The 24463-nt window shown below is 41.1% G+C and overlaps 1 protein-coding gene across 1 annotated transcript; it reads right to left on the bottom strand.

Annotated features, from left to right (window-relative positions):
- Positions 1-1158: 1158 nt before the first annotated feature.
- Positions 1159-22345, bottom strand: DAPL1 (death associated protein like 1). The gene is made up of 4 exons (XM_060107180.1): positions 22288-22345; positions 13603-13690; positions 9408-9468; positions 1159-1275 (listed from the first exon to the last, which is right to left on the bottom strand). The coding sequence occupies exons 1-4, from the start codon at positions 22343-22345 to the stop codon at positions 1159-1161; spliced, it is 324 nt and encodes a 107-aa protein (XP_059963163.1).
- Between the last annotated feature and the right edge of the window lie 2118 nt (positions 22346-24463).

The following is a 24463-nucleotide window of genomic DNA, read 5'->3' as shown; positions in this document are numbered from 1 at the left end:
CATGCTGGCGCTGACTGAAGCTGGATATTGTCTCAAACAGTTCTCTTAATCCTGAAAAAGAGCCAAACAATGCAGGAGAGGAGGTGGGGTGCAACGTCATGACCACTGGGCCTTTGCCAGGTGCCTTTGGATTTCCAGGAATCAGAGACAGTCTTGGCATCAGGTCATACTCCAAGGGCTGTCAACCTGTAAAGTGATGGGCTGGAGTGCTGACCCCTTCCTTGGGTAGACAGAAATGCTGACTGTTGGATAGCATTATTAGTTAGAGGTGCAGAATGGTGGAACTATGAGTGGCAGCTAACTTCTGTGGGAAAAAAATGTGGTTGTCCCCTACTGTCACCTGAGGATGCTCTTGGCTATTCACCTGTGAGCATATGAAGTGTGTGTGTGTGTGTGCGTGTGTGTGTGTGTGTGTGTGTGTGTGTGTCAGAGGGTAGAAGAGCTAGAGCAGGTTTCCCTCTCACCTCCACCTCCAGTTAAAACCAACTTCTATACCCCAACCACAATGTCCTGTAGCATAGGGCCCCTCAGTTCTAGAGCATCAACTTTGTGGGAGGCCCTGAGTAAATCTCCCCTTGAAACTAGAATTCTACTTTCCGACCTTGATTGCTTTGTAGAAGAGAATATGTCTGTAATAAATCTAATACTTTCATTTTCCCTCACCAAACCTTCAAAACAAACTATGTTTATGTGGGAAACTGGAAAAGACATTTCACCTCAAGTGGAAACTTGAGTATGTTATACAAACACACTGAGAAGAATCACTCCTTACGTTTGTATAGAATGTTGGCCTTTGCAAGGCTCAGTGTACTGCTTTCTAACCTTTGCCTTCAAGGAGAACTCACTGTGGGTGGAACCACTCGGTCTGCACCAAGGAGAAAAGAGCTTATCCAGGGAGGTGGAGTGGATAGTCCAGTATTCTAGATTCTCCACTTATTCAACAAACATCAATGGGATCCTGACTAGGACCAAAATGAGGCCCAGGAATGAAATGGATTTGCAGTTTTGGATGCTTTATTACCTAAAGTCAGAAGAGAAGATATAAAAGCTGTTTTATTTACCAAGAAAGTGCACTAGGCCTGTGGAAAGTTGGTCCTTTTTGCTAAACTCTCAGATATTAGAGGCAGTTGGCTAGACGGCTGTGTTTTACATCCCAGCTTAACATTTTCGAGGCTGTTGAATAATGTAGATCCTTTTCAGTGGAGTGACCTTCTCCAGAGCAGGTCTGGGTTTTTCATGTGCCATGTGCATTATTGCTGGAAATTTATGGCTGAGCTAAAGGTGAGGAGGAAAGAAAAAAATGAGCATATTGGATCTTTTTGGTCATAAAGTATTAAAGTAGTAGAAAACAAAACAGCTGCTCAGAGGAATTTCACAGTTTTGTTTACTTCTTTGATAGTATCTCTTTTTTCCATACCACCTCTAGCTCTGTATCCATGGATATACTTGTTAACCTGGGTTTTCCCTCATTAGTGTGTTTCTAATTTTTTTAAATTATAAAATATATTATATATAAGATAATTATATAAATTATACATATATATGTTTTGAAGTGACTTTTTTTTTTTTTTTTTTTTTGGTACGTGGGCCTCTCACTGTTGTGGCCTCTCCCGTTGCGGAGCACAGGCTCCGGACACGCAGGCTCAGGGCCATGGCTCATGGGCCCAGCTGCTCTGCGGCATGTGGGATCTTCCTGGACCGGGGCATGAACCCGTGTCCCCTGCATCAGCAGGCGGACCCTCAACCACTGCACCACCAGGGAAGCCCTGAAGTGACATTTTTAAAGGTAGAAATATCTTCATCAGTCCTCCAATATTAGAAATTATTCTGGCACTACTATGCATATATGGAACACTATATGCTAAGAAGGCTATGGGGACATTGAGGAAGGTCCTGAGGTGGGGAGGAAGAACGCCTCAGATGTCAGAAGATCAGAAATAAAGAACCTCTGAAAGAAGTTAGGAAGAGTTAGGGGTGTTTTAGGTTGAAGTATGTGAAATTGGCCATTTTATAAGGTTCAAATAAACAGTCTGGTAAAGAGAAGGCTGAGGAATGACTTATTAGTTTCAGGTAACAAAAGTTCTCACTAGTCATCTCTGCAGAAGACATCTATGAGGAAATGAGCTTAAATAGATTTAAATTAACACAGACTGAGACTTCGACAGTAAGAGGAATCTCGTATGAAACCAAGAGACCTTATGGAATTTACATTAAGGACAGCTTAAGATGGAAAGGATGCCCAATGTTGCAAGTCTTTCAGGAATAGTTTTCCTAGGAGGAGAATTTGGACCCAGAGGCCTTTTGGTTCCATTCCAGTTCTTGGTTTTCAAGCCCACTGATTCAATATAAAGGTACCTAAGAACACCTTCCCTAGCCAGCAAGGAAGGGATGCCTCAGCTCACTAGGAATTTAACTTATCACTATTGAACTTAGATGCCCTTGCCTTGACACTCAAATAAAAGGGGAGATAAACTGTTCATGACCCCAAACATCACACTGTTTATGGTTTGTTTGGGCTCTTCTAAGCCAGGGAAAACATATGTGCCTTACATCACTTCTCAAATGTCCCTGAGCTCTGAGCACACAGCATTCCCTTTCATGTGAAACTTGGCTCCAGAAAGTTCTTTCTTCTTGGTCTTAAAAAAAATTAAACATACTGGAAGAATATACACTGAAGTGTTAACAATGATTATCTCTGAGGGGTAGAATTATGGGCAATTCCTAGTCTTTTTCTTTACTTTGCCTTTGTTTCTCTAAAAGTTTTCTTTTACAGTGAGAAGGTAAAAGTTATGTAATAATTAAACCCAAGGACAGTCTATGCTGGCATTCTAGTAGAAAGGAAGAAATGCAATTGAGGTATTGGTTATAAGTATTACTTTACAATCTAATAAAAGAGCTGCTGATTTATTTTTTTGTCAGATCAGTTATCATTGGGCCACATGACATACATTTTATAGTGTGATAAGGGCAGAGTGTTTTGTTTTGCTTTTCTTTTTTTGGGCCTCTCACTGTTGTGGCCTCTCCCGTTGCGGAACACAGGCCCCAGACGCACAGGCTCAGCAGCCATGGCTCACGGGCCCAGCCGCTCCGCGGCATGTGGGATCTTCCTGGACCGGGACACGAACCCGTGTGCCCTGCATTAGCAGGTGAACTCTCAACCACTGCGCCACCAGGGAAGCCCCTTGCTTTTCTTTTAACATTAGAACCAGAAGGAAACTTAAGAGGTCACTGACTCCAGTAGTTTTCTTCCAGACTAGGTGTCTTTAGTGTCAAGTAAAACAGATGCATTATTTCAGGTTAGCTCTAAATCACATTCAAGAGATTACAGGTAGGAAGACCTACTTGGCAAGTTACTTAAAGTCAAATGTAAGGTAAAGGGGGGTGAGAAAGGAAATGAACAAATAATTCTGATATAACAGAAATCTGGGCAATTAGCCAAGGTGACAAGGTGAGAAAGAAGAGAGAAAACCACAATGTTGATTGTTGCTCTTAAGGTGTCAGAGTGATGATGGGTGGAGGTGGGAAAGGAAAGGGGAGAGGAGAACGGTGTGTGAGGACACACTTATTGCTTAATTTGGCACTAACTCATTATTTGATCATTTCCAGGGTTATCTCCACAATTCAGGGGCTACATTTTTTGATCATTTAAAAAATTGCGATAAAATACATATAACATAAAATTTACCATTTCAACAATTTTTAAATACAGAGGTTAGCAGCAATACATACACTTACATTGTTGTATAGCCATCACTACCATCCATCTCCAGAACTTTTTCATCATACCAAACTGAAACTCTGTACCCATTAAAGAATAATTCCTCATTACCTCCTCTGCCAGCCTTTAGTAACCACCATTCTACCTTCTCTCTCTATGAATTTGACTACTTCATCTATCTCATAAATGTGAAAGCATGTAATACTTGTCCTTTTGTGTCTGGCTGATTTCATTTAACATGATGTCTTCAAGATTTATCCACGTTGTAGTATGTGTCAGAATTTCCTTCCTTTTTAAGGTTGAATAATAGTCCATTGCATGTGTATAGACCACATTTTGTTTATCCATTCATATGCTGATGGACACTTGGGTGGCTTCCATCTTTTAACTATTGTGAATAATGTTGCTATGAATACTGTTGCACAAATATCTCTTCAAATTTCTGCTTTTAATTCTTTTGGCTATATATTCAGAAGTAGAAATGTTAGATCACACAGTAATTCAATATTTAATTTTTTGAGAAACTGCCATATTGTTTTTTATAGTGGCTACACCATTTTACATTCTCACCAGGCATGCACAAGGGTTAGGGGCTACCTTTCAACTAAGGCATTTAACTGAGGTTGTAAAAGCTCTGCTCAACTGCGTCTCAAAAGAGGAATGCCACAGATCAGAATGAATGGGAGACTGCCCCTGGGGGCTGTTGGCCATCTGTGAACTGGTCTGGCAAAATTTAGGGGGAAGAAAATCAACAGGATTGAGAAAATAGTGGAAACAATTCCGGCAAGGATAAGAGCCTTAAATAAACTGCCCATAATTATTAAATTACAAATGTACAAGTTGCAGAGGATAAGGGCTTTATAGGGACAGGTGAAGATACAACCAGAGAGTCAAGTTCTCTTTCTCAAATACCCCACCCCCTCAATCAGGAGCATCCTAATATAGAAAGACTTGGGGGTTGTGGGTGGAGAGTCTATAAAGGGTCTACCTTCAGATGATAGAACTGTAAATAATAGTCAATCATTAAATGCCCTGATTCTTTCCTGTAGATTTTAAACCAATGGAGATAGGAACATTTTATATTCAAGTCCAGACTAGAAATAAGTAGGAATAGCTTTCTAACCTACAACCTGTGCTTTAGTCTGACATCTTAACTTTGGCGACACTTTGGATTTTTCATCATTAATCTTTGTAAAATGATAGGGTTTGTAGAATAAAAGGTGTTTGTCTGACTCATTAGGGTAAAAGAATCTAGGTTAACTCCACAAGAGAAAGAAGGATATGTGTAAGGATTCTTCCTGCCTGTGGCTCCATCCCATAAGGGGCAAAATATTGAACTTGAAAAGCAGATCAATAGAAACTTCCACATTGAGAATTTACCTTCATCTTGGGTAGTTGTGACCTCAGAGCCTACATTTTTCATTTCAGAGAAAAAGTCAAAGAAGTATGGTAAAAGTCTTTATGATTAGAGCTATGAAAGAAATTCTAGAAATTAAAAAGTCAGTGGCAGGTTTTGTTTTAGAGCCTGAAGTCAGGTGGTATTAGCAGACTGGCAGCTCTTCCATTCATCTTTGAAGGGTGTTAACTTCCAACTTGAATGCTGGCACTTAGATTTCCACACCCCGTTAAGCAAAGTGCTTAAAACAAAACATTCAGCTTGAGTCAATGAAATTCAAGGATCATCCTACACAGGACAAGAGAAACCTTTTTAGATTTGCAGATGCCTTTGATAGTTTTCTTTCCCCCAGGATCCCATTTCACATACATCTCACTAACTTTGGGCCTGGTGACATAGCTGGCAGCTTGAAAAAGTGTCCCCAATTTAACTAGGCTTCACATTCCACCCCCATCTGCACTATAACCCAACCCCTGTTACTAATGGTTTGACTGGATACTTTTATGTTGGGAGAAGCTTCACAACTATTGCCAAACTTAACTTCTGTAACTCTCCAGAGAATGAATATATTTGACAGTATCATTTTCTCTCATTCCTTGCCTTAAAATAATTAAGTAAAAGAGCAATCGTAGATCTCATGGGAGCTACGTGACTCTAAGGGGTAGATGGAACTTGGTCTAAGACCAGGTCTCCCAGATCTTTATCTTAGAGAGCTTTGGGGTTACACAACCCCTCTTCTGCAGGAATAAACACATGATGTGGCCTGTCAGTGGGCAACATGAATTCTCTCAGTATTTAGGGCTGGAAGAGGTGGGAAAGACTGACTAGAGAAGAAGGGAGTGTCCTACCTACCTAGAAAGGTAGTGGGGAGTGAAGTCTGTGTGGAGATGAGTGGGGGAAAGAGTGGGAGGGAAATATTTTAGGCTGCTTCCCACTTAGATTTGTACAATTCCAACCTCTTGGGAATTGTTTTCCAATCTCCCAAATCTTAAACCCTAGGTTGGCTTTAAAGTAGCGTATCCAGACATGATTGGCACATGGATAGAAATTTCCTGCCATGATTGAATGGTTGCTGAGCTCCTATGAATAGGGCTATAACTCTCACTGTTTTGGACTCTTAAGTTCTTAAACTGGTATGAGAATTAACATGGGTTCTAGGAACTAGCCATAATTCTAGCTGAGGGCATGAAGGAATGTTAATAAATGCAGAGGCTATGACCCTCATTTCTGCTACTATATTTCTTCTGGCCAGTTGTATATTGTTAGATCTTCATGACAGTATATATTGTTGGGAAAATCATTGTAATGCAGATGAAAATTTATCATCAGATTTCTCTCTCTCTCTCTCTTTTTTAAAAAAATAAATTTATTTTATTTATTTTGGGCTGTGCTGGGTCTTCATTGCTGTGCAAGGGGCTTTCTCTAGTTGTGGAGAGCAGGTGCTCCTCTTCCTTGTCGTGCGTGGGCTTCTCATTGCGGTGGCTTCTCTTGTTGTGGAGCACGGGCCCTAGAGCGCACAGGCTTCAGTAGCTGTGGCACGCGGGCTCAGTAGTTGTGGCTAGTGTGCTCCAGAGCACAGGCTCAGTAGCTGTGGCGCATGGGCTTAGCTGCTCCGTGGCATGTGGGATCTTCCGGGGCCAGGGCTCGAACCTGTGTCCCCTGCATTGGCAGGTGGATTCTTAACCACTGAGCTACCAGGGAAATCCTAAATCTCTATATTTTATATGTCTTATTTTTTTATATTAGGCTGTATAGTTATGCATTTCTTTTTTAAAATTAAATTTATTTATTTTCGGCTGCATTGGGTCTTCGTTGCTGCTAGTTATGCATTTCTTTTCATTAAAAAATTAAGGTATAATTTATCTACAGTAAGATAGGTACCCTCTTTAGTGTTGAGTTCTATGGGTTTTCACAAGTGCATACCATCTGTGACCACCACCTCAGTCAAGATATAGAACCGTTCCTTCACCCCCCAAAATACCCTCCTGTCACTTTGTGGTCAACCCCTCCTCCCACTCTCTGGCAACCACTGATCTCAGCAGATCTATTTCTTAAAAGGCATTGGTTTTTCCACCCCAGGTTGACCTTTTTTATTATGAAATACTATTATGCTTCAGTTTGAATTATGGATTCAGGGAAGATTTTTCTTAGCTGTAAGGGACCATGTGGATCCCACTAACTTCCATATTCAAGACAGTGACTTATGGTAGTCTTGGGACTTGATTTTATTGCTGGTCTCTTATCCTTTGCCTGGATTCCAAGTGATGCCCTGTAGGACATCTCCCTGGTAATAGAAGCTAACACTTACTGTGGGCTAACTGTGTCTGGTTCTGTGCTGGGTCCTTTGCACATGTTCTATACCTTCATTTTATTCTCACAACATCTTTGTGAAGTGGGTACTATAAACCATATTCTCATTTACAGGTGAGGAAACAGAAGCACAGAGAAGTGAAGAAACCTGCCCAAAGACACACAGCTAGCAAGTGACAGAGTCAGCATAGGACCCAGGCACCTGATATCTGACGCCAGAATGCCAGAACCTGTTCTAACCAGTAATCTATGCAGTCTTAGCCACAGACCTACGCCAGTAGACATGGAGCTAAGTGTTAAAGGGCTTTAAAAAAAAAAAAAGATATAATTGCTGTTAAAAATATTTGTAACAGCACACCAACTCAATATTTTCTTATGATTTCTAAATACAACTTATTGTTGTTGTTATTTGATTCTTCTGTTTATCTTTGAAATTCAGAAGTGATATTTTTAACTGAAAGGGAAAGAACCCTTTATGTCATAGACATATGCACATGTGTCTTTAAAAAACAATAAAGGCTCTGGCATCATACCTAAAGTACAGCATAATCAACCTTTACTGACCACTCTCTTTAAACATTTTATTTTGGGTTCACATATATTCTAGAGGAATATATCTATTTCACTTAGCTCTACTTACTGTGGACATTCTATTGCCCCTGACGAAGAAGCGTTTAGTGGGCAGGGGCCGGAGAATGTGCGTGGCAGGTCATCATCCATCCCTGCCCTTCTTCTAAAGTCAGGAAGGCAAAGAGTCACTTATGACCGCCCCCCTTCCGATCTATCTGATGGGAGAACCAAGCCCCCTTACGTGAGAAGGCTCTGTAGCTTTCGTCTGTCATTAAGATCTTGCCTGATACTACTTGCCTAATGGGCTTCAGACACACCTTTTCTTTTCATTGCCATGAAACAGATGTTACTAATTAGAGCAGAGAGTGAAGGCAGGTTGCTCTGTGTCCGGCACTGTTCTAAGAACTTCCTGTGTGTGAACCTCACTGATTCCACTCAACAGCCATCTGAAGTATATATATCCTCTTGCTTATCTTCATTTTACAAATGACGAATCAGAGGCACGGGATCAGTAACTTGCTCTAGACCTTAGAGGTAGCAAGTGGAGAAGCCAGTGCCAAATGGGTCTCAGAAGGCTAGCCGCACAGTTTCTACTCTAATCTTTTTCAGACCCCTGATTTTGGTAATAACAACAAGTCTTCCCTCTGCAAAGGACACCCACCCAGTCCTGTCTCTTCAATAAATATGGGGGCAGCAGAAAGAGTGGTCCTTCAATGCCTGAGTTCAATGCACCCGCCCCCTAGAAGTAGAATAGGGACCCTCACTCAGCTCACTCACAACATTCAAAAACAAATGATTGAATCCAAAACTAAACCACTGTCTACGTGGGAAGAATTTTCTGAGTTTCCTGAGCTACTCAGAAAGAATTCAAGATACGGAAATAAAAATAGCAATGGTCAACCACCTTCATAAATAGACTTTACTAGATAAAGCCAGCCAGTGCCCAGGCTTCCTCCAGCCCCCAAATGGGCAAACCTCCACCACCCACCCTGGCCTCAAATCAAACATTTCCTGTTGGGAGTGCAGTGGTGGGGAGGAAGTTCAAAAAGGGCTGAATTCCCAATACACAGGCTGCCTTTTTTTATAACAACAGGCCAACGTTTCCAATAAATATTTGGGATGGCAACGTCAAGTTCTGCCAATTTGGCATCATGATTCTTGCTTAATTTACTATCTTATTTTTGAAATGATTTATTAAACAGACACTAGGAATTTGGGAGCATCAGCTTTTCTCATCAAAACCACTTCGTGTTCCTTGAACTGAGAGCAGATTCTTTCACAAGGACATCAAACCTCTGAGCTGGAAAACACTCCAGTGGTCATCAGCTCATTCACCCATGCAGCCTGATCGGCTGTGTGGCTGGGTGAATACTGGCTGGGAGCATCACGTGATGCACCTCACCCATGACTCACCTTCTCCAGCGTATGGTTCAGGGCATCCATCGTCTGTATTTTGGCAGCATTTGCAATGGCACTGTGAAGATGAAAAGAAACTTCATATAGAAATGGAAACTTTCCCACTAAAGAGGCTAAACCATTTTTATAGAGGGTTTTCTACTTGGCCTTTAAGCTTTCATTCTGCTTGGCTACTCCTGGAAGACAAAAAAATAAAAATAAAAAAAGTCCTACTCTGTATGCCCATGTACTACAACAAGCTTTGCAGGCCAACTTATCATAATTAATATTTTTAAGCTTTTCATCAAAGTACAGCATACATGCAGAAAGGTGCACATATTATCAACGTATAGGCTGGTGAACATTCACAAACTTGTAACACTAGTCAAACCCGTTGCCTCTAAGAATAATCACTACCCTGACTTACAGCCCCATATATTAGTTTTGACTTTATTTGTATATCATAAAATGTACCATACAGCAGGTACTTTTTTGTGTCTGGCTTCTTTTCTCGGGCCAAGTTATTTGCTAGGAGAGTTTCAATCAGGACTGAGCTTACAGTGCAATTTCTTGAAGGTAACTCTGCGCTTGGCATACTTTTTTCTGGATGGTTTGTGTTGGTTAGTAGAAGGTATTGGGTTATGGACACAGATGTGATGCTTAGAATTTATTTTCTACACTATATTTTTCAAAAGCTATTCTCCTAGAAGATATAAGGAGGTGTTTGTCCACAAAAAGGAGGAAATCCCGTCCATGCAAACACTCACAAAGCAGATATAAAGAGCAGAGGTGACTCATGGGGGAGCAAGGGAAGCTTCAGGGCCTCCTTACTGCACAGTCTCCTTTCGAGGCCCTGGGAGGGGCCCTAGCCATTTCATATTTGTAATTTTGTATTATTTTTCCTTAAAATGGTCCTCCAATTCTATAAGATTCAGCTTCCACATACCTATATCTATCCCTGGTAAACAGGACAAGAGAGCTATTTTTCTGCTGTTTTAAGTTCTGTAGTGGTCCAATTCCCATCTTTTAATGACTGTTAGAAAACAATTGAATTTTTTTTTTCTTTTTTTTTGCAGTACGCGGGCCTCTCACTGTTGCGGCCTCTCCCGTTGCGGAGCACAGGCTCCGGAAGTGCAGGCTCAGTGGCCATGGCCCACGGGCCCAGCCGCTCCGCTGCATGTGGGATCTTCCCGGACCGGGGCACGAACCCGTGTCCCCTGCATCGGCAGGCGGACTCTCAACCACTGTGCCACCAGGGAAGCCCTGAATTTTTTTACGAGGGTTCCAATCAGCACTTTATGACTCTCTAGGCAGCTCCTCTTCCTGCAGTGTTCACCTGATGTTAGAATTAAGAGTAAGTCCCTTTTGCTGGGGTGCAAAGAAACAGATGACTTGTCCATGGCTGCCAACTAGAAGGTCATTTCCAAGCTATGACTCTAGCTCCTGAGTCCCTGGCCCAGGCATGTTTACCGGTGCCACACTGAACAGGGCTTACACTTGAGTCAGGTTTTAGTAGCAGGATAGGTTTTCGAAGTTAACCAGCTAGCAATTCAATGACAGTGTGACATCATTTACAGAGTGCTTTCTCTGTTCTAGGAACTGTCCTAGATGCTGGGTCAGGAGACAAATGTGACTCCCACCCTTGAGGACTTATAGCTTTGCTTTAATTATGTGATAGGTATTTTCTGATTCAGAAGAAACAAAAGCTTAATGCCAAGGGGCAAATTTTAAAAAATTGAGGTATAGCTGACATATAATATTACATTAGTTTCAGGTGTAAAACATAATGATTTGATATTTGTATATACTGCAAAATGAGCACCACAATAAGTCTAGTTAACATCCTTCACCATACATAGTTAAATGTTTTTTCTTATAATGAGAAGTTCTAAGGTGTACTCTCTTAGTAACTTACAAATTACAATACAGTATCATTAACTATAGTCATCATGCTATAATTTCATCCCCAGGGCTTAATTATTTTATAACTCTAAGTTTGTGCCTCTTGATCTCTTTCACCCATTTTCTACCCCAGACACCAATCCCCTCTTCCCCCAGCTTTGGCAACCACTAATCTGCTCTCTGCACCTATGAGCTCGATTTTTTGCTGTTGCTGTCCTGTTTATTTTTCTTCTTAGATTCCACATACAAGAGAGATCATATGGCACTGTCTTTCTCTGACTTATTTCACTTAGTATAATGCCCTCAGTGTCCATCCACATTGTTACAAGTGGCAGGATTTCCTTCTTTTTTATGGCTGAACAGTATTCCTCTGTGTGTATGTATGTGTGTGTATGTGTGTGTGTGTGTATCACATTTTTTTATCCATTCATCCGTCGATGGACACCTGGGTTGCTTCCATGTCTTGGCTACTGTAATAATGCTGCAATAAATGTGGAGGTGCATGTATCTTTTCAAGTTAGGGTTTCATTTTCTTCAGACAAATACTCAGAATTGGAATTGCTGGATCACAAGGTGGTTGTAGTTGTAATGTTTTGAGGAAACTCCATACTGCTTTCCACAGTGGCTGCACCAATGTGTATTACAAGCTATCAGTGCACAGAGGTTCCCTTTTTCCCATGTCCTTGACACAGCTTGGTATTTCTTGACTTTTTCTTAATAGCCATTCTGACAGATGTAAGGTGATATTACATTGTAGTTTTGATTTGCATTTCCCTGATGATTAATAATGTTGAGCACCTTTTCATGTACCTGTTGGCTATCTGTATATCTTCTTTGGAAAAATGTCTATTCAAATCTTCTGCCCAGTTTTAAACTGGCTTGTTTGCTTTCCTGCTACTGAATTGTATGAGTTCTTTATATATTTTAGATAGAGTATTTCATTTTTAAAAAATTTAATTCTTATATTTTTATTTTATTATTTTTTATTATTATTACTTATTTTATTTTTGGCTGCGTTGGGTCTTCATTGGGTCTTTTTTGCTGCACGTGGGCTTTTCTCTAGTTGCGGCGAGCTGGGGCTACTCTTCATTGTGGTGCACGGGCTTCTCATTGCAGTGGCTTCTCTTGTTGCGGAGCACGTACTCTAGGCACGTGGGCTTCAGTAATTGTGGCGCACAGGCTTCAGTAGTTGTGGCTTGTGGGTTCTAGGCACGAGGGCTTCAGTAGTTGTGGCTCGGGGGCTCTAGAGTGCAGGCTCAGTAGTTGTGGCGCAAGGGCTTAGTTGCTCCGCGGCATGTGGGATCTTTCCGGACAAGGGCTCGAACCCATGTCGCCTGCATTGGCAGGAGGATTCTTAACCACTGTGCCACCAGGGAAGCCCAGAGTATTTCATTTTAAAGTAGAAAAATCCTCAAAAAATTTCCTTCCCAGAAATTGAGAAGAAAACTTTTAAAGTGATCTAAGAAGTAATTTTATACAGAAAGAAAAAACCCACAAAAAACCCCGAGAAATTCCATAGCCTATTTCCCTCTACACTTTCTTTCTGAGACTGTTACCATTTTAACTCTTAAGGATGTATCTGAGCATCCTCTAATTCACTCCTTTTGAATCACTCATGAGCTCACCTATGGAAACCATCCTGAAATAGGCTCTGAAGCACCTCTACTTGGAGGAGCTAGCCTTCTTTTTGAAGGCACTATTTTTCTTACCCAAGGCGTAGAGGGGTTGGGCCATTTGTACATGAGATCCAGCCCACGGCTCTCTGCTTAGCTCTGAGAAAGGTGCAGTGTGTCAAGGTTACTGCGGAAGGAGCAGGGAGAAAACAACCTCTGTATCCAAATTCCTTCCAGATGTGCCAAATACAGTGGCCATTATTTTCTAAACAATTGAGTGAGGAATTTAAAATAAAAGCCCATTTATTTTTAATTCAGATTTGCTTCAGCAGAAAGCATATTACAAACACAGGGCCAGCTTAGGGATAGTACTTAAAGGCTAAGGTGAAAATAAGATACAGGGATGTGAGTCCTGTTTGGATGCATTCAGTACCTTGCTTTTTAAGCAGGAGGCAGTTGCGGTGGCTGCAGGGAAGAGGAGGATGGGCAGAGAGAGTTCTCCAGAGGGTAGCTAACCCCCTCTCCCATGCTGACCCCCACGCCTACCCACCCCACCATGCCAGCTGCCTCTAACTCTGGTTAGAAAGTGCCTAGGGAGCCTTGGTTTGTCCTAAGATCCAGCAAAGCCTCTGACTTCTGGCAGTAGAGTCACTTAAAAATCCAGATGAAGAAGGAAAAGAAATTAAGCAGTCCCCTACCTTGTTTTCTCTAATCCCGTTTTCTTGGTGTGTCTCTCCAAGAGGCCAATTTCTTGTTTTTTGGAAATTCGCTTTCCTCCAGCTTTCACTATAAACAAATAAGCATCAACAAGGGAGTCATATTTAGGGCAGCAAGAGAAAGTTTGCTTTGTTATTCAAGGTATAGATTTATTGTAGATTTGAAGAGTTTCAGAACTTTTTGAAGAGCTAAACTTTAATCTAAAACAACATAATCAAAAGGTACCCTGGGCCTCCCTGGTGGCGCAAGTGGTTGAGAGTCCGCCTGCCGATGCAGGGGATACGGGTTCGTGCCCCGGTCTGGGAGGATCCCATATGCCGCGGAGCGGCTGGGCCCGTGAGCCATGGCCGCTGAGCCTGCGCGTCCGGAGCCTGCGCGTCCGGAGCCTGTGCTCCGCAACGGGGGAGGCCACAACAGTGAGAGGCCCGCATACCGCAAAAAAAAAAAAAAAAAAAAAAAAAAAAGGTACCCTGAACTAGCATAACAGAAGAAAAAAATATTTGGGGCAAACAAGGTGGGAAGGAGAGAAGGGCTAAGGTTTTTGCTTGTCTGTGTTCGGAGAGGGGGACCTGAGGCTAAAAAAGGCAGAGGTGTTTACACCTTTGATTTGGGGAGGAGATAACAATTTGTTCCCTTAGGCATTTTACTGAAAAACATTTTTTCTTATTATCAAGCCAATTACATTCTTCATGACAGCAACTGACAATTACAATGTGACCCTTCTGTTTTCCCACAAGATTAAAGTGCAAGGCTTGCAAAAATTTTTTTCAACCAAAGCTTTCAAAAGCTAGATTGGAGAATGAGCCAAAAATCAGGGCACGTGGCGATAACAGGCATTTAATTCAAGAGAGATGCTTCTGATCCCACCAGATGCCCACCTTCCATCCCAGACCCCAAACCTCCGATGTGGGAGGAGCTCAGATGTTCTAATGAGTAATTAAACTGCATTAATAATCCTGCCATTCAAGAGATCAATTAGTGTTAATTAGGCTACAGATGACCTAACAGCAATTCAAGTGTTGAACAATGTCAGATGAAATCAACTTTTGAAAAGGAGCAGCCCATTTCAGATTGCAAGTCAAAGCAAATACTTTTTTCTGTTCCCAGGAAATTTGCACATCTGAAATCTGACAAGCTCAAATGAGAAAAAGCCAAGTGGACATTGATTTGTTTGAACCTGTTAATTCTTTTTATGGAAATGTCAGATTGGCAATTTTCTAAAACTGGCTCCAATAAAGTGAAAAATAGGAAAACCTATTTCTCAATGCCCTCGTGAATTGACTTCATCATTTTTCTTTTAAAATTATTATTTAATTAAATTTTTGGATTATATAATAGTACATGCATAAGGCACACAATTCAAAAATCATGGAAAGGTCTGCAGTCTCCCTTGTAACATTATTTTTAGGCCTCCAGTTCATCTCTCTAGATACTGCTAACATTAACAAGTTCCTATGTATTCATCGATAGACATTCTATACACATACCTATATATATTTTTAAATGGCAGCATACATTGTTCTACATCTTGTTTATACTTTTCATTCAGTCATGTACTTTGGAGTAAGTTCCCTATCGATATATATATAGAGAGAATGTGTTTCTTTTTAACATCTGCTTTAAAATTTCTTTATATGAACATTGTGTGTTTACTTAACCAATTTCCAACCGCTGGACATCTTAGATGTTTCTAATCCATTGCTATCACAAACAATGCTGCAATGAATATCCTTTGCATGTACATAATTTTGCACAAGTGCAAGTATATCCATGGGATAAATTCCTAGAAGTGATCTTGTTAATTCTTAAGAATATGTGCATTTGAAATTTTGCTAAATCTTGCCAAGTCACCCTTCACAGAGGTTGCACCAGTTTACAATCTCACCAGCTACAATGACAGTGATTGTTTCCCTATATCTCAAGCAACAGTGAGAACTAGAAAATGTTTGGCTTTATCAACCAATAAGAAAAAGAAAGGTAATTTGCCTTTCTTATATTTTATTAAAAGTTGAGCTTATTTCTGTGTTTCAGAAGCCAGTTGTATTTTCTTTTATAAACTGTTCATATTTTTGGTCCATTTGTGTTGTTGGACTTCTGTTCCATTAATCTCTCTGTTTGTATGCTATTACAACTTTATTTTAATGATTGTAGCTTTATAACATATTAAAAAAAATTTTTTTTGGCAGCACCATGCATCATGTGGGATCTTAGTTCCCTGACCAGGGGTCGAACCCATGCCCCCTACAGTGGAAGTGTGGAGTCTTAACCACTGACCACCAGGGAAGTCCCTAACATATTTTAATTTTGATAGTCCTTCTTTGCTACATTTTCTTTGTAGAATTTTATTAGCTATTCTTATTTATTTTTCCACATGAACTTTTGAATCAGTTTGTCAATTCCCTCCAAAAAATCCTGCTGGTAGTTTTTTAATGGTCTTGCTTTAGATTTATAGATTTTTTTTTAAAGGGAAAATTCGTATCTTTATATTCCTGGTTGCTCTCTATTCAAGAACATGGTATGCTTTTCCATTTTCTACATTTTCTTTTGGGTCCCTCAGTAACTTGTTCACATAAATCTTACACATTTATTGTTAGGTTTATTCCCTAAGTATTTTCTCTTTGTTGCTGCTGTTGCAGTTGTAGAGAGGGTCTATTCTTCCATTATAGCTTTCACAGATTGTTGTTCTTATACTAATATCATTGATTTTATACCCAGATCTTATTGAATTCTCTTATTATTTATAATATTTTTGTTGACTCCCTTAGGTTTTCCAGGTAAAAACAATTTATATAATCTGCAAATAATTATAATATTACTTTCTCTAGAATAATATTAAATAGTGGCGATGATGGACATCTTTGTCATCCTAATTTTTAATGGATTGTTTTTAATGTTTTCCCATTAAGTATGATGTATACTTAGTTGGATATACACACACACATATTTACAATATATATATAATGTATATTCAAATATATTTCTTTCATCATATTAAGGAAATATCTTTCTATTACTGTTTCATTGGGCTTAAAAAATTACAAACACATGTTGAATTTTATCCAATGCCTTTTTATCGTCATGTATATAATATGGTTTTTCAACTTAATGAGGTTAATTATATTAATAGACAAAAATTTTGTAAATATATATTAATGAATATTTTACTATCAAACCATTCTTGTGTTCATGGAATAAACTCCACTTGGTCATTTTGAATCACCAAGTTTTTTTTTATTGATTATAAACGCGTCTCACTAGAATTCTGTAATATTAGATACAGTCCAGGAAAAAAATCCTATTTTCATACATGGTCTGCTTTAAATTCACACACACACACACACACACACACACACACACACATATGAAAAAAAGGTATACAAAATAATCAGCAACAGAAATGAAATAATGTGGAAACACCTTCTGCATAGCCCTGGAATACAGAGATGAAATAAACCAAGGGGTGGTTTTTTCTGGAAGACTGCTTGAGAAGGGTGTGCCGCTGTATGAGGAGTGGTGTGGTTCATAGCCCCTTCTACCAAGAGGAATCAAATCACAATAGCTCTAGACCTAGAGCTTGAGCCTTCATTATCTCTCCCAGCAGTATCTTTCATCCTCCTTATGACAAATGCTTTTAAAACATGGAGTGCTGTAATTACTTTCTTAGTAGTGTTCCTTTTGTTTTCTCTGATGCTTTTGTTTTTGCACGTTTTCTTCCACTGGTTATTATAGCCAACTATAGAAGCACACTCGTTATAGTTAAAATAAGCAATAGTTAAAAGTGAGAAGACCTTTGAAATGTTGAGCTCTGTGCCACTCATTTGAAAGAGCACAGACAATTTAGAGGATGTCCAGATGAGAGCAACCAGAGTGGAGAAGGAGCCGTGTCAGACAAGGAACTGGGCAAACTGGAAAGATCGCTTCTGAGGAAGCAAAGACTCAAGGGAAGCTTATGGTGCCATCTTCAAGGAGTCTAGGGGCTGTCTTGTGGAGGAGGAATGATTTACTGGTAAGGAAATGTTGTCTAGGGTCAGACAGCTGTACTCCCTCCTGTGCTTTGTGACCTTGGGCAAGTAAACTCCTCTGAGGCTCAGTTTCTGCATCCTTCAAAAGGGAATAATACTGATTGTTTAGGTTGTCCTAGGGAATAGAGGTGACATAAGCAGCTGGCACATGGTAGGCACTTAATAATTAGTAGTTATTATTATTATTATTATTTTTTTTTTTTACGTGGGTCTCTCACTGTTGTGGCCTCTCCCCTTGCGGAGCACAGGCTCCGGACGCATAGGCTCAGCAGCCATGGCTCACGGGCCAAGCCGCTCCGTGGCATGTGGAATCTTCCCGGACTGGGGCACAAACTCGTGTCCCCTGCATCGGCAGGCGGACTCTCAACCACTGCGCCACCAGGGAAGCCCTAGTAGTTATTGTTATTTATATTTATGTTTTTCCAGAGGAGAGCATGGAAAGCAAAGAATGAAAGTTCCAGAAAGGCAGAGTCTGCCTACCTATAACTGTGTTAATCAAAGTGAAGAAGATTGCGTAGTACAATAGTATATCTCTGGTCCCTTAATGTGTTAAAGTAAAGAAAAGAAGTGTATCTGCCATGAATATTTTAGAAGGATTTTGGGGAATCTGGTAGAAGTTGAACTAGATGATTTTTATTGTAAGGTCTTTACTGTGATTCTAACTCTTCCCATCACCTACAAAAGAAAATCTATCATGTCCCTCCCTTTTGAAAGAATATAGTGTACTCAGAGAAACAAATCCCAAAAGAAATGTAAAGAGAATGTAAAGGACTTCCCTGGTGGCCCAGTGGTTAAGAATCTGCCTGCCAATGCAGGGGACATGGGCTCGAGCCCTGGTCCGGGAAGATCCACATGCTTCAGACCAACTAAGCCCGTGCACCACAACTACTGAGCCTGTACTCTAGAGCCTGCGAGCCACAACTGTGGAGCCCGCATGCCACAACTACTGAAGCCCGTGTGCCTAGAACCCATGCTCTGCAACGAGAAGCCACTGCAATAAGAAGCCCACACACCACAAAGAAGAGTAGCCCCCGCTTGCCGCAACTAGAGAAAGCCCGCATGCAGCAACGAAGATCCAACACAGCCAAAAATAAATAAATAAATATATTTTAAAAAATTTGTAATCACTTACATAATTCCATGTTTAGGTCCTTTCAATACACAAAATGAACTAGAGATTTAAAAATGTAAGAGAGAGATGTTTTGGATAGTTTTGTTAGAAAATCTACATTGATGTGGAGAAAATGAAACTTCGCTTTCCTATCTCTGAGTAAGAGTTATAATTTTGTGGCCGCTTTTGTAGTTTATAACTTTTCGAAAGTTGACCCTTGAGTTTAGAATGCTATATACTAATTTTCCAGTTCAGATTTTCCAGGCATTTTGCACAGTGTTTGGTAGAGGGTAGTCAAGATAAAGAAAGATAAGCCTGCAAGAAAAATTGAGCTTCTTTCCTTCATTAATCAGTGGAGAATGTGTATGAAAAAGCTGACCACCACAAAGGTTTGGGCAAACTCTGCCTTGTGACTTAGAACGTTCATTTGAAGATTTTAACTAAAAGGTTAGATGTTTGCAAAACGCTTACTTTGCATTCACCGTTGAGTTTTTGGCATATTCTAAACTGTCAGTCAAGACAAAAGACTCTCATCAGGAAAAGCAAGGAGAGAGGGCTTCAGAGGGAGAGGGCTTGACCGGGGCCCACTTTACTGTCACGTCTCTGCCCCTTCTCGCCAGCTAGGTGGCATTGGGCACGTCCCCCAACCTTGCTGACTTTCAGTTTGCTCCTCTGTGAAACAAGGATGAGGGTACATCATCAGTCTGCAGTACTGGTGCTGTGTCTAGAAGGCTCTGTGCAGTGCCAGTCACACAGGATTGAGTGAATAGCAGCTGTTCTTGTCATCAAACCCCTGTCCCTGTGACCTGTGGGGTAGTGGGTCTCGCAACCTCTCTGTTGAACCTCACAGATCAACTCCCAGAAGTTGACATAAGCAGACTGGAGTTGAGAGAATTAAGCCTCTGGTGTTTGCTTTTTAAAAAAACCATACTAGCCCTTCTGCAGCTATGGTTTCCTCCCCATTTTCTGCAGTAGTTTCACCCTTGGGGATACACTCCCCAAACTTCCGTCTCTCTTTAATGAGCTGGAAAATGGATTCTCTCTAGGGGTTCTCAGTTGTGACCCCTTTGATGTCTCTGACTCATTTGCCTTAAAACAAATTAAAGTGCAAGGAATATACAAAAACTCATGAACTGCTGCTTTTTCTGGTTCATCACATATGTACTTGGTTTCCTTGGATTACCTTCTACTCACACATTTTTGGCTGTTCAGGTAATGGAGTTCTTAAAAACTGACAGCGAGGCAAATCAAAGCAGCAGAAAATCCTTAGCAGAAAAGCTAAGCTTCCTAGAGCCCAGGCCGCCTCATGTTTAATGTAGTCTTGTTTTACAGCATAAATTTATAACCAGGATTCACAGAGGTACAATATATTATATTAACATACATAAAAGAGAAACCACTAAGCACCCCCTGTGTAGGTGGGAAAGTTACAGCTGGCTGACTTTGGAGCGGTTTCATTTTTAACCATGATGGAGCAGGCACATGTATCCTTCCCACTGCAATTTTCTTCTGCTCTGATGACTGCAGCAGTGCCAAATGCAGCCTGCAAACATCAGGAGGTCTTGCAATTGAGGAGAATCATTTCTTTTAATGGCCATGTGTTTTACTAGGCCTGCATTTTACAGGGATTAACATTCATGTGCTGGGTACCTTACATAGGTTATCTATCTCCTTTAATAGCCACAGCAACCTTACAATATCAATGTTATTTATTACCGCCTGCTTTAGAGATGAGAAAACTGAGGCTCAGAGATGTGGAAGGGAAGCAGGGTTTAAATCCAGGACTGTCTGATTCCAAAGGCCATGTCAGACCTTTCACAGACCTTTCATCATGTCTGTGTCCTACTTTCAGGGACCTGTCTATTGCCTATAAAAATCAGGTGAAATTTAATGGAATTCTGGCAATGAATTATTTTTGTTCTATAAATAAAATTTTGTACTGTAGCTATCTGGTTCAGACTTAAAATATATAGCGAGACAAGCTGAAGGATGAGGCTTCTTTGCTCCCTTGTTCTCAGTGGGGAGGCAAAAGTCTTCCTTCATCTCCATTCTAATTATCCCAAACCTCTTATCTGTAGTGTCACAGTTCATAATAATTAATTGTCATGCCAGAGGCATTATGACATGCTTGATGGCGTCATGGTGTGCTATGTACACAGAGTAATTAGCAATCATTAGTGGCGGAGACAGAAAGTTCCTGGTGGTTTCATTCAAACTTTCACTTGGTTAAGTTTATCCCTGTGATCTTTGTGTATAAACGTCATTTAGCAAATCAAGTGTTAGCTGAACTGTTTTATGAAGGATTGGGGTGGAAGTGGCGGGAAGAGAATGGCATTTTCTTTTGTCCTTGTGTAGAAACTTCTAATAATTTGCATCGATAGTTCTTGATCATTAATTACCATCATTAATTTTAAATATAGATAATGTCAAATATTCCTAAATCCAATTACAAACATAAGAAGTCAGGAGTCTGCCACAGGAGACCAGGACAGGGTGCTGAGAAGTGGAAACTCAGAATTAGTAGTAAAAATTCAGACTTTGGCTGGGCTGCTCACCAGAAGGCCACTGAACCTTGTGTCAGTTTTTGATGCTTTGTGAAGTTTATACCTGCCATCATCCTCTGCAGCAAAGATGATTGAAATAACCTTGGCTTAGAGGAGCCAAAGAATGATACCAGTAAATAAATTTTGTTAATGGAGAAAGGCAAGAACAAAGAGGTCAAGTTGTTGAGATATTTCTTAAGGAAAAAAGAAGAAAGGCAGTTAAAAGAACATCAAATCAGCTACAAATAGGCCTGCATGCCTCAGCCAATCTATATGAACATATGGTTAAGTACAATAAAACTAATTTCCATATTCCAGGGAGTTGATATAAGTAGCATACCTTTTTTATAAAAAGAAAAGAACTGTGGATGCTTTGCAAAATGCCTCGATAGCTACCTTGTCCAGTCAGCCCCTCCTATGCTAGCGTCCTTATTAAAAAGTGCTCCTCAGCTTGGTGACAGACAAAAGACATTACTGATCACACTGCCCGACCCCAAAGCCTGAGAAGGGAGAGAAAAATTGGTTTGCTCTCTTCTGTGTGGAAGCTGGATTGGCTGGGTATGAAGTCGGATGATGTACAGGCATCTTTGGGAGACTGAGTCCGAAAGCTGGGACCTCTAGGGAGGAATGTTTCCATGGCAGTAAATTACCTTCCAGGTGTGAATGGGTCGCTGCTAACCTGCAGCCAGGGAGGGAAGGTCCAAGCTCACCACCTGCTCCTTTCCACCAGCACCCAATCCCTTGTACTCCCACATAGAATTAGGTTTTAATTCAACTGGGCCTGACAAATCCCCAGGTGATTTTTACACAGAAGCCTAAAAGGATCAAAGACAGGAGGAACTCAGGTTAGAGGAAGTTAAAGGAACAAGGGGAGGTTGAGAGCCTCTGCTCTGTTGGGGCACCTCTGTGGAAGGCGCTGCGTGGAAGGAGGGGCCGCAGCAGCCGAGGGGTCTTGCTGTCCGCAGGACAGAGGGCAGGTGGGCAGCCTACCTGCAGGAGGATGCCCCCCTTTCAATGCGGAGAGCCGGACTTGCACTTCACTTGCCATAGCGCGTGCCAGTGCCAGGGCCAGGGCCAGTGCCGGCGCTCTGCAGGCTGAGTGCAGCTGCCCCACTGCACCCTGGCTTTATATGGGCTGGGGGCGGGGTCCCTTAAGGGCTTTGCTGAGCAGCAACAGGGCTTGTCATCTAGCTTTTCTGACAACCTACATTTTGGGGGCAAGTTTTCTCTTAGAAGAAAATTTTCTTCATATTCCCTTCGTCTGAGAAGTCAAGGTAGACAGCTAAGGGGACTCTTTCTTTCACAGGAGGAAGGGGAAAGGATCAAGCTCAGTGGAATTCTTTTTCTCTCCAGCTATTTATCCATCGAGTTTGTATGTCACATCTACAATGTGACAGGTTTTGTCATATACTCGCATGACAAGGAGGGCAAGACAAGATCTTTGCTTCAAGACATCAGTTGTTTTTCTGAGGAGGCAATTATAAGACAAAGTGTGATGACTTTGTCTCAGTCTTTGTAATTTTAAGCATCTATACTAAGAAAGTAAAATTGGGGATGTGCACAGAGATTTCTGCAAGGGATGGTAATCATATATTTCTCTCTCTCTTTTATTTTCTTTTTAGTATTGATTGGAATCCACATAAACACCCCCAAATAGAGAGGGATAGTTAAATAAATTAAGATATAGCTATGAGGGCTTCCCTGGTGGCGCAGTGGTTGAGAGTCCGCCTGCCGATGCAGGGGACACAGGTTCGTGCCCCGGTCCGGGAAGATCCCACATGCCCTGGAGCGGCTAGGCCCATGAGCAATGGCTGCTGAACCTGTGCGTCCGGAGCCTGTGCTCCGCAACGGGAGAGGCCACAACAGTGAGAGACCCACATAACGCAAAAAAAAAAAAAAAAAAAAAAAAAAAAAGATATAGCTATGAGAGTACTATGTACTCATTACAAATTGTGTTTTTGAATAATATTTAATGATGTGAAAAATATTCATGATAAGACAGTGAAAAAGCAGGCTATAAACCAAGAGGTGCCTGCTTTGTTAAAGAGAAAAAGTACAAATGTAAGCTTAGGCATTACTGTATCTCCAGTGCTATCAAAGTTCAGCAAAAGGCAGGTGCTTTGTCTCTTTGTTCTTCAACACAATTAAAAACTTCCACTCTTCAAGAGACATTGTTAAGGAAATGAAGACCAGCCCCAAACTGGGAGAAAATATTGGTAGAACTTATTTCTGACAAGTACTGGCATCTAGAATATATAAAGAACTCTTACTACTCAATACAAAGAGAACAACCCAATTTAAAAATGGGAAAAAGGGGCTTCCCTGGTGGCGCAGTGGTTGAGAGTCCGCCTGCCGATGAAGGGGACACGGGTTTATGCCCCGGTCCGGGAAGATCCCACATGCCGCGGAGCGGCTGGGCCCATGGGCCATGGCCACTAAGCCTGCACGTGCAGAGCCTGTGCTCCGCAACGGGAGAGGCCACAACAGTGAGAGGCCTGCGTACCACAAAAAAAAAAAAAAAAAAAAAGGGAAAAAGATTTAAACAGAAACTCCATACAGAGATACTGACAACGTGTAAGCACATAAAAAGTTGCTCAACATCATTAACTATTAGGGAAATGCAAATTAAAACCACAATGAGCTATACCACATATGTATTAATATTAGAATGGCTCAACTAGGGCTTCCCTGGTGGCGCAGTGGTTGAGAGTCCGCCTGCCGATGCAGGGGACACGGGTTCGTGCCCCGGTCTGGGAGGATCCCACATGCCGCGGAGCGGCTTGGCCCGTGAGCCATGGCCGTTGAGCCTGCGTGTCCGGAGCCTGTGCTCCGCAACGGGAGAGGCCGCAACAGTGAGAGGCCCACATACCGCAAAAAAAAAAAAAAAAAAAAAAAGATAGAATGGCTCAACTAAAAAAACTGGAAAATACAACATGCTGGTGAAGATGCAGAGCAACTAGAACTCTCAAACATGGCTGATGGGAATGCAAACTGGTAAAGCCACTGTGGAAGGCTGGTATTTCGCATAAAATTAAACATACACTTACTACGTGACTAACAATCTAATTCCTAGGAATTTTCCTAAGAGAAATGAAAACATACGTACACATAAAAACCTGTGTGCAAATGTTTATAACAGCTCTATTCTATAATTGCCCAGAGTTAG

The sequence above is a fragment of the Mesoplodon densirostris genome, chromosome 8 (assembly GCF_025265405.1).
Source record: "Mesoplodon densirostris isolate mMesDen1 chromosome 8, mMesDen1 primary haplotype, whole genome shotgun sequence".
NCBI classification, from domain to species: Eukaryota; Metazoa; Chordata; class Mammalia; order Artiodactyla; family Ziphiidae; genus Mesoplodon; species Mesoplodon densirostris.
This window is presented reverse-complemented; position numbering and strand designations above follow the sequence as displayed.

What these genes read in the sequence shown, in the direction of transcription:
- DAPL1 (XM_060107180.1), bottom strand. Translation starts at nt 22,345, where the DNA reads ATGGCAAGTGAAGTGCAAGTCCGGCTCTCCGCATTGAAAGGGGGGCAT. An exon ending in AGGGGGGCATCCTCCTGCAG is followed by an intron (nt 13,691 to 22,287) that starts GTAGGCTGCCCA and finishes ATTTGTTTATAG; the next exon opens with TGAAAGCTGGAGGAAAGCGA. An exon ending in ACGGGATTAGAGAAAACAAG is followed by an intron (nt 9,469 to 13,602) that starts GTAGGGGACTGC and finishes TCATCTTCACAG; the next exon opens with TGCCATTGCAAATGCTGCCA.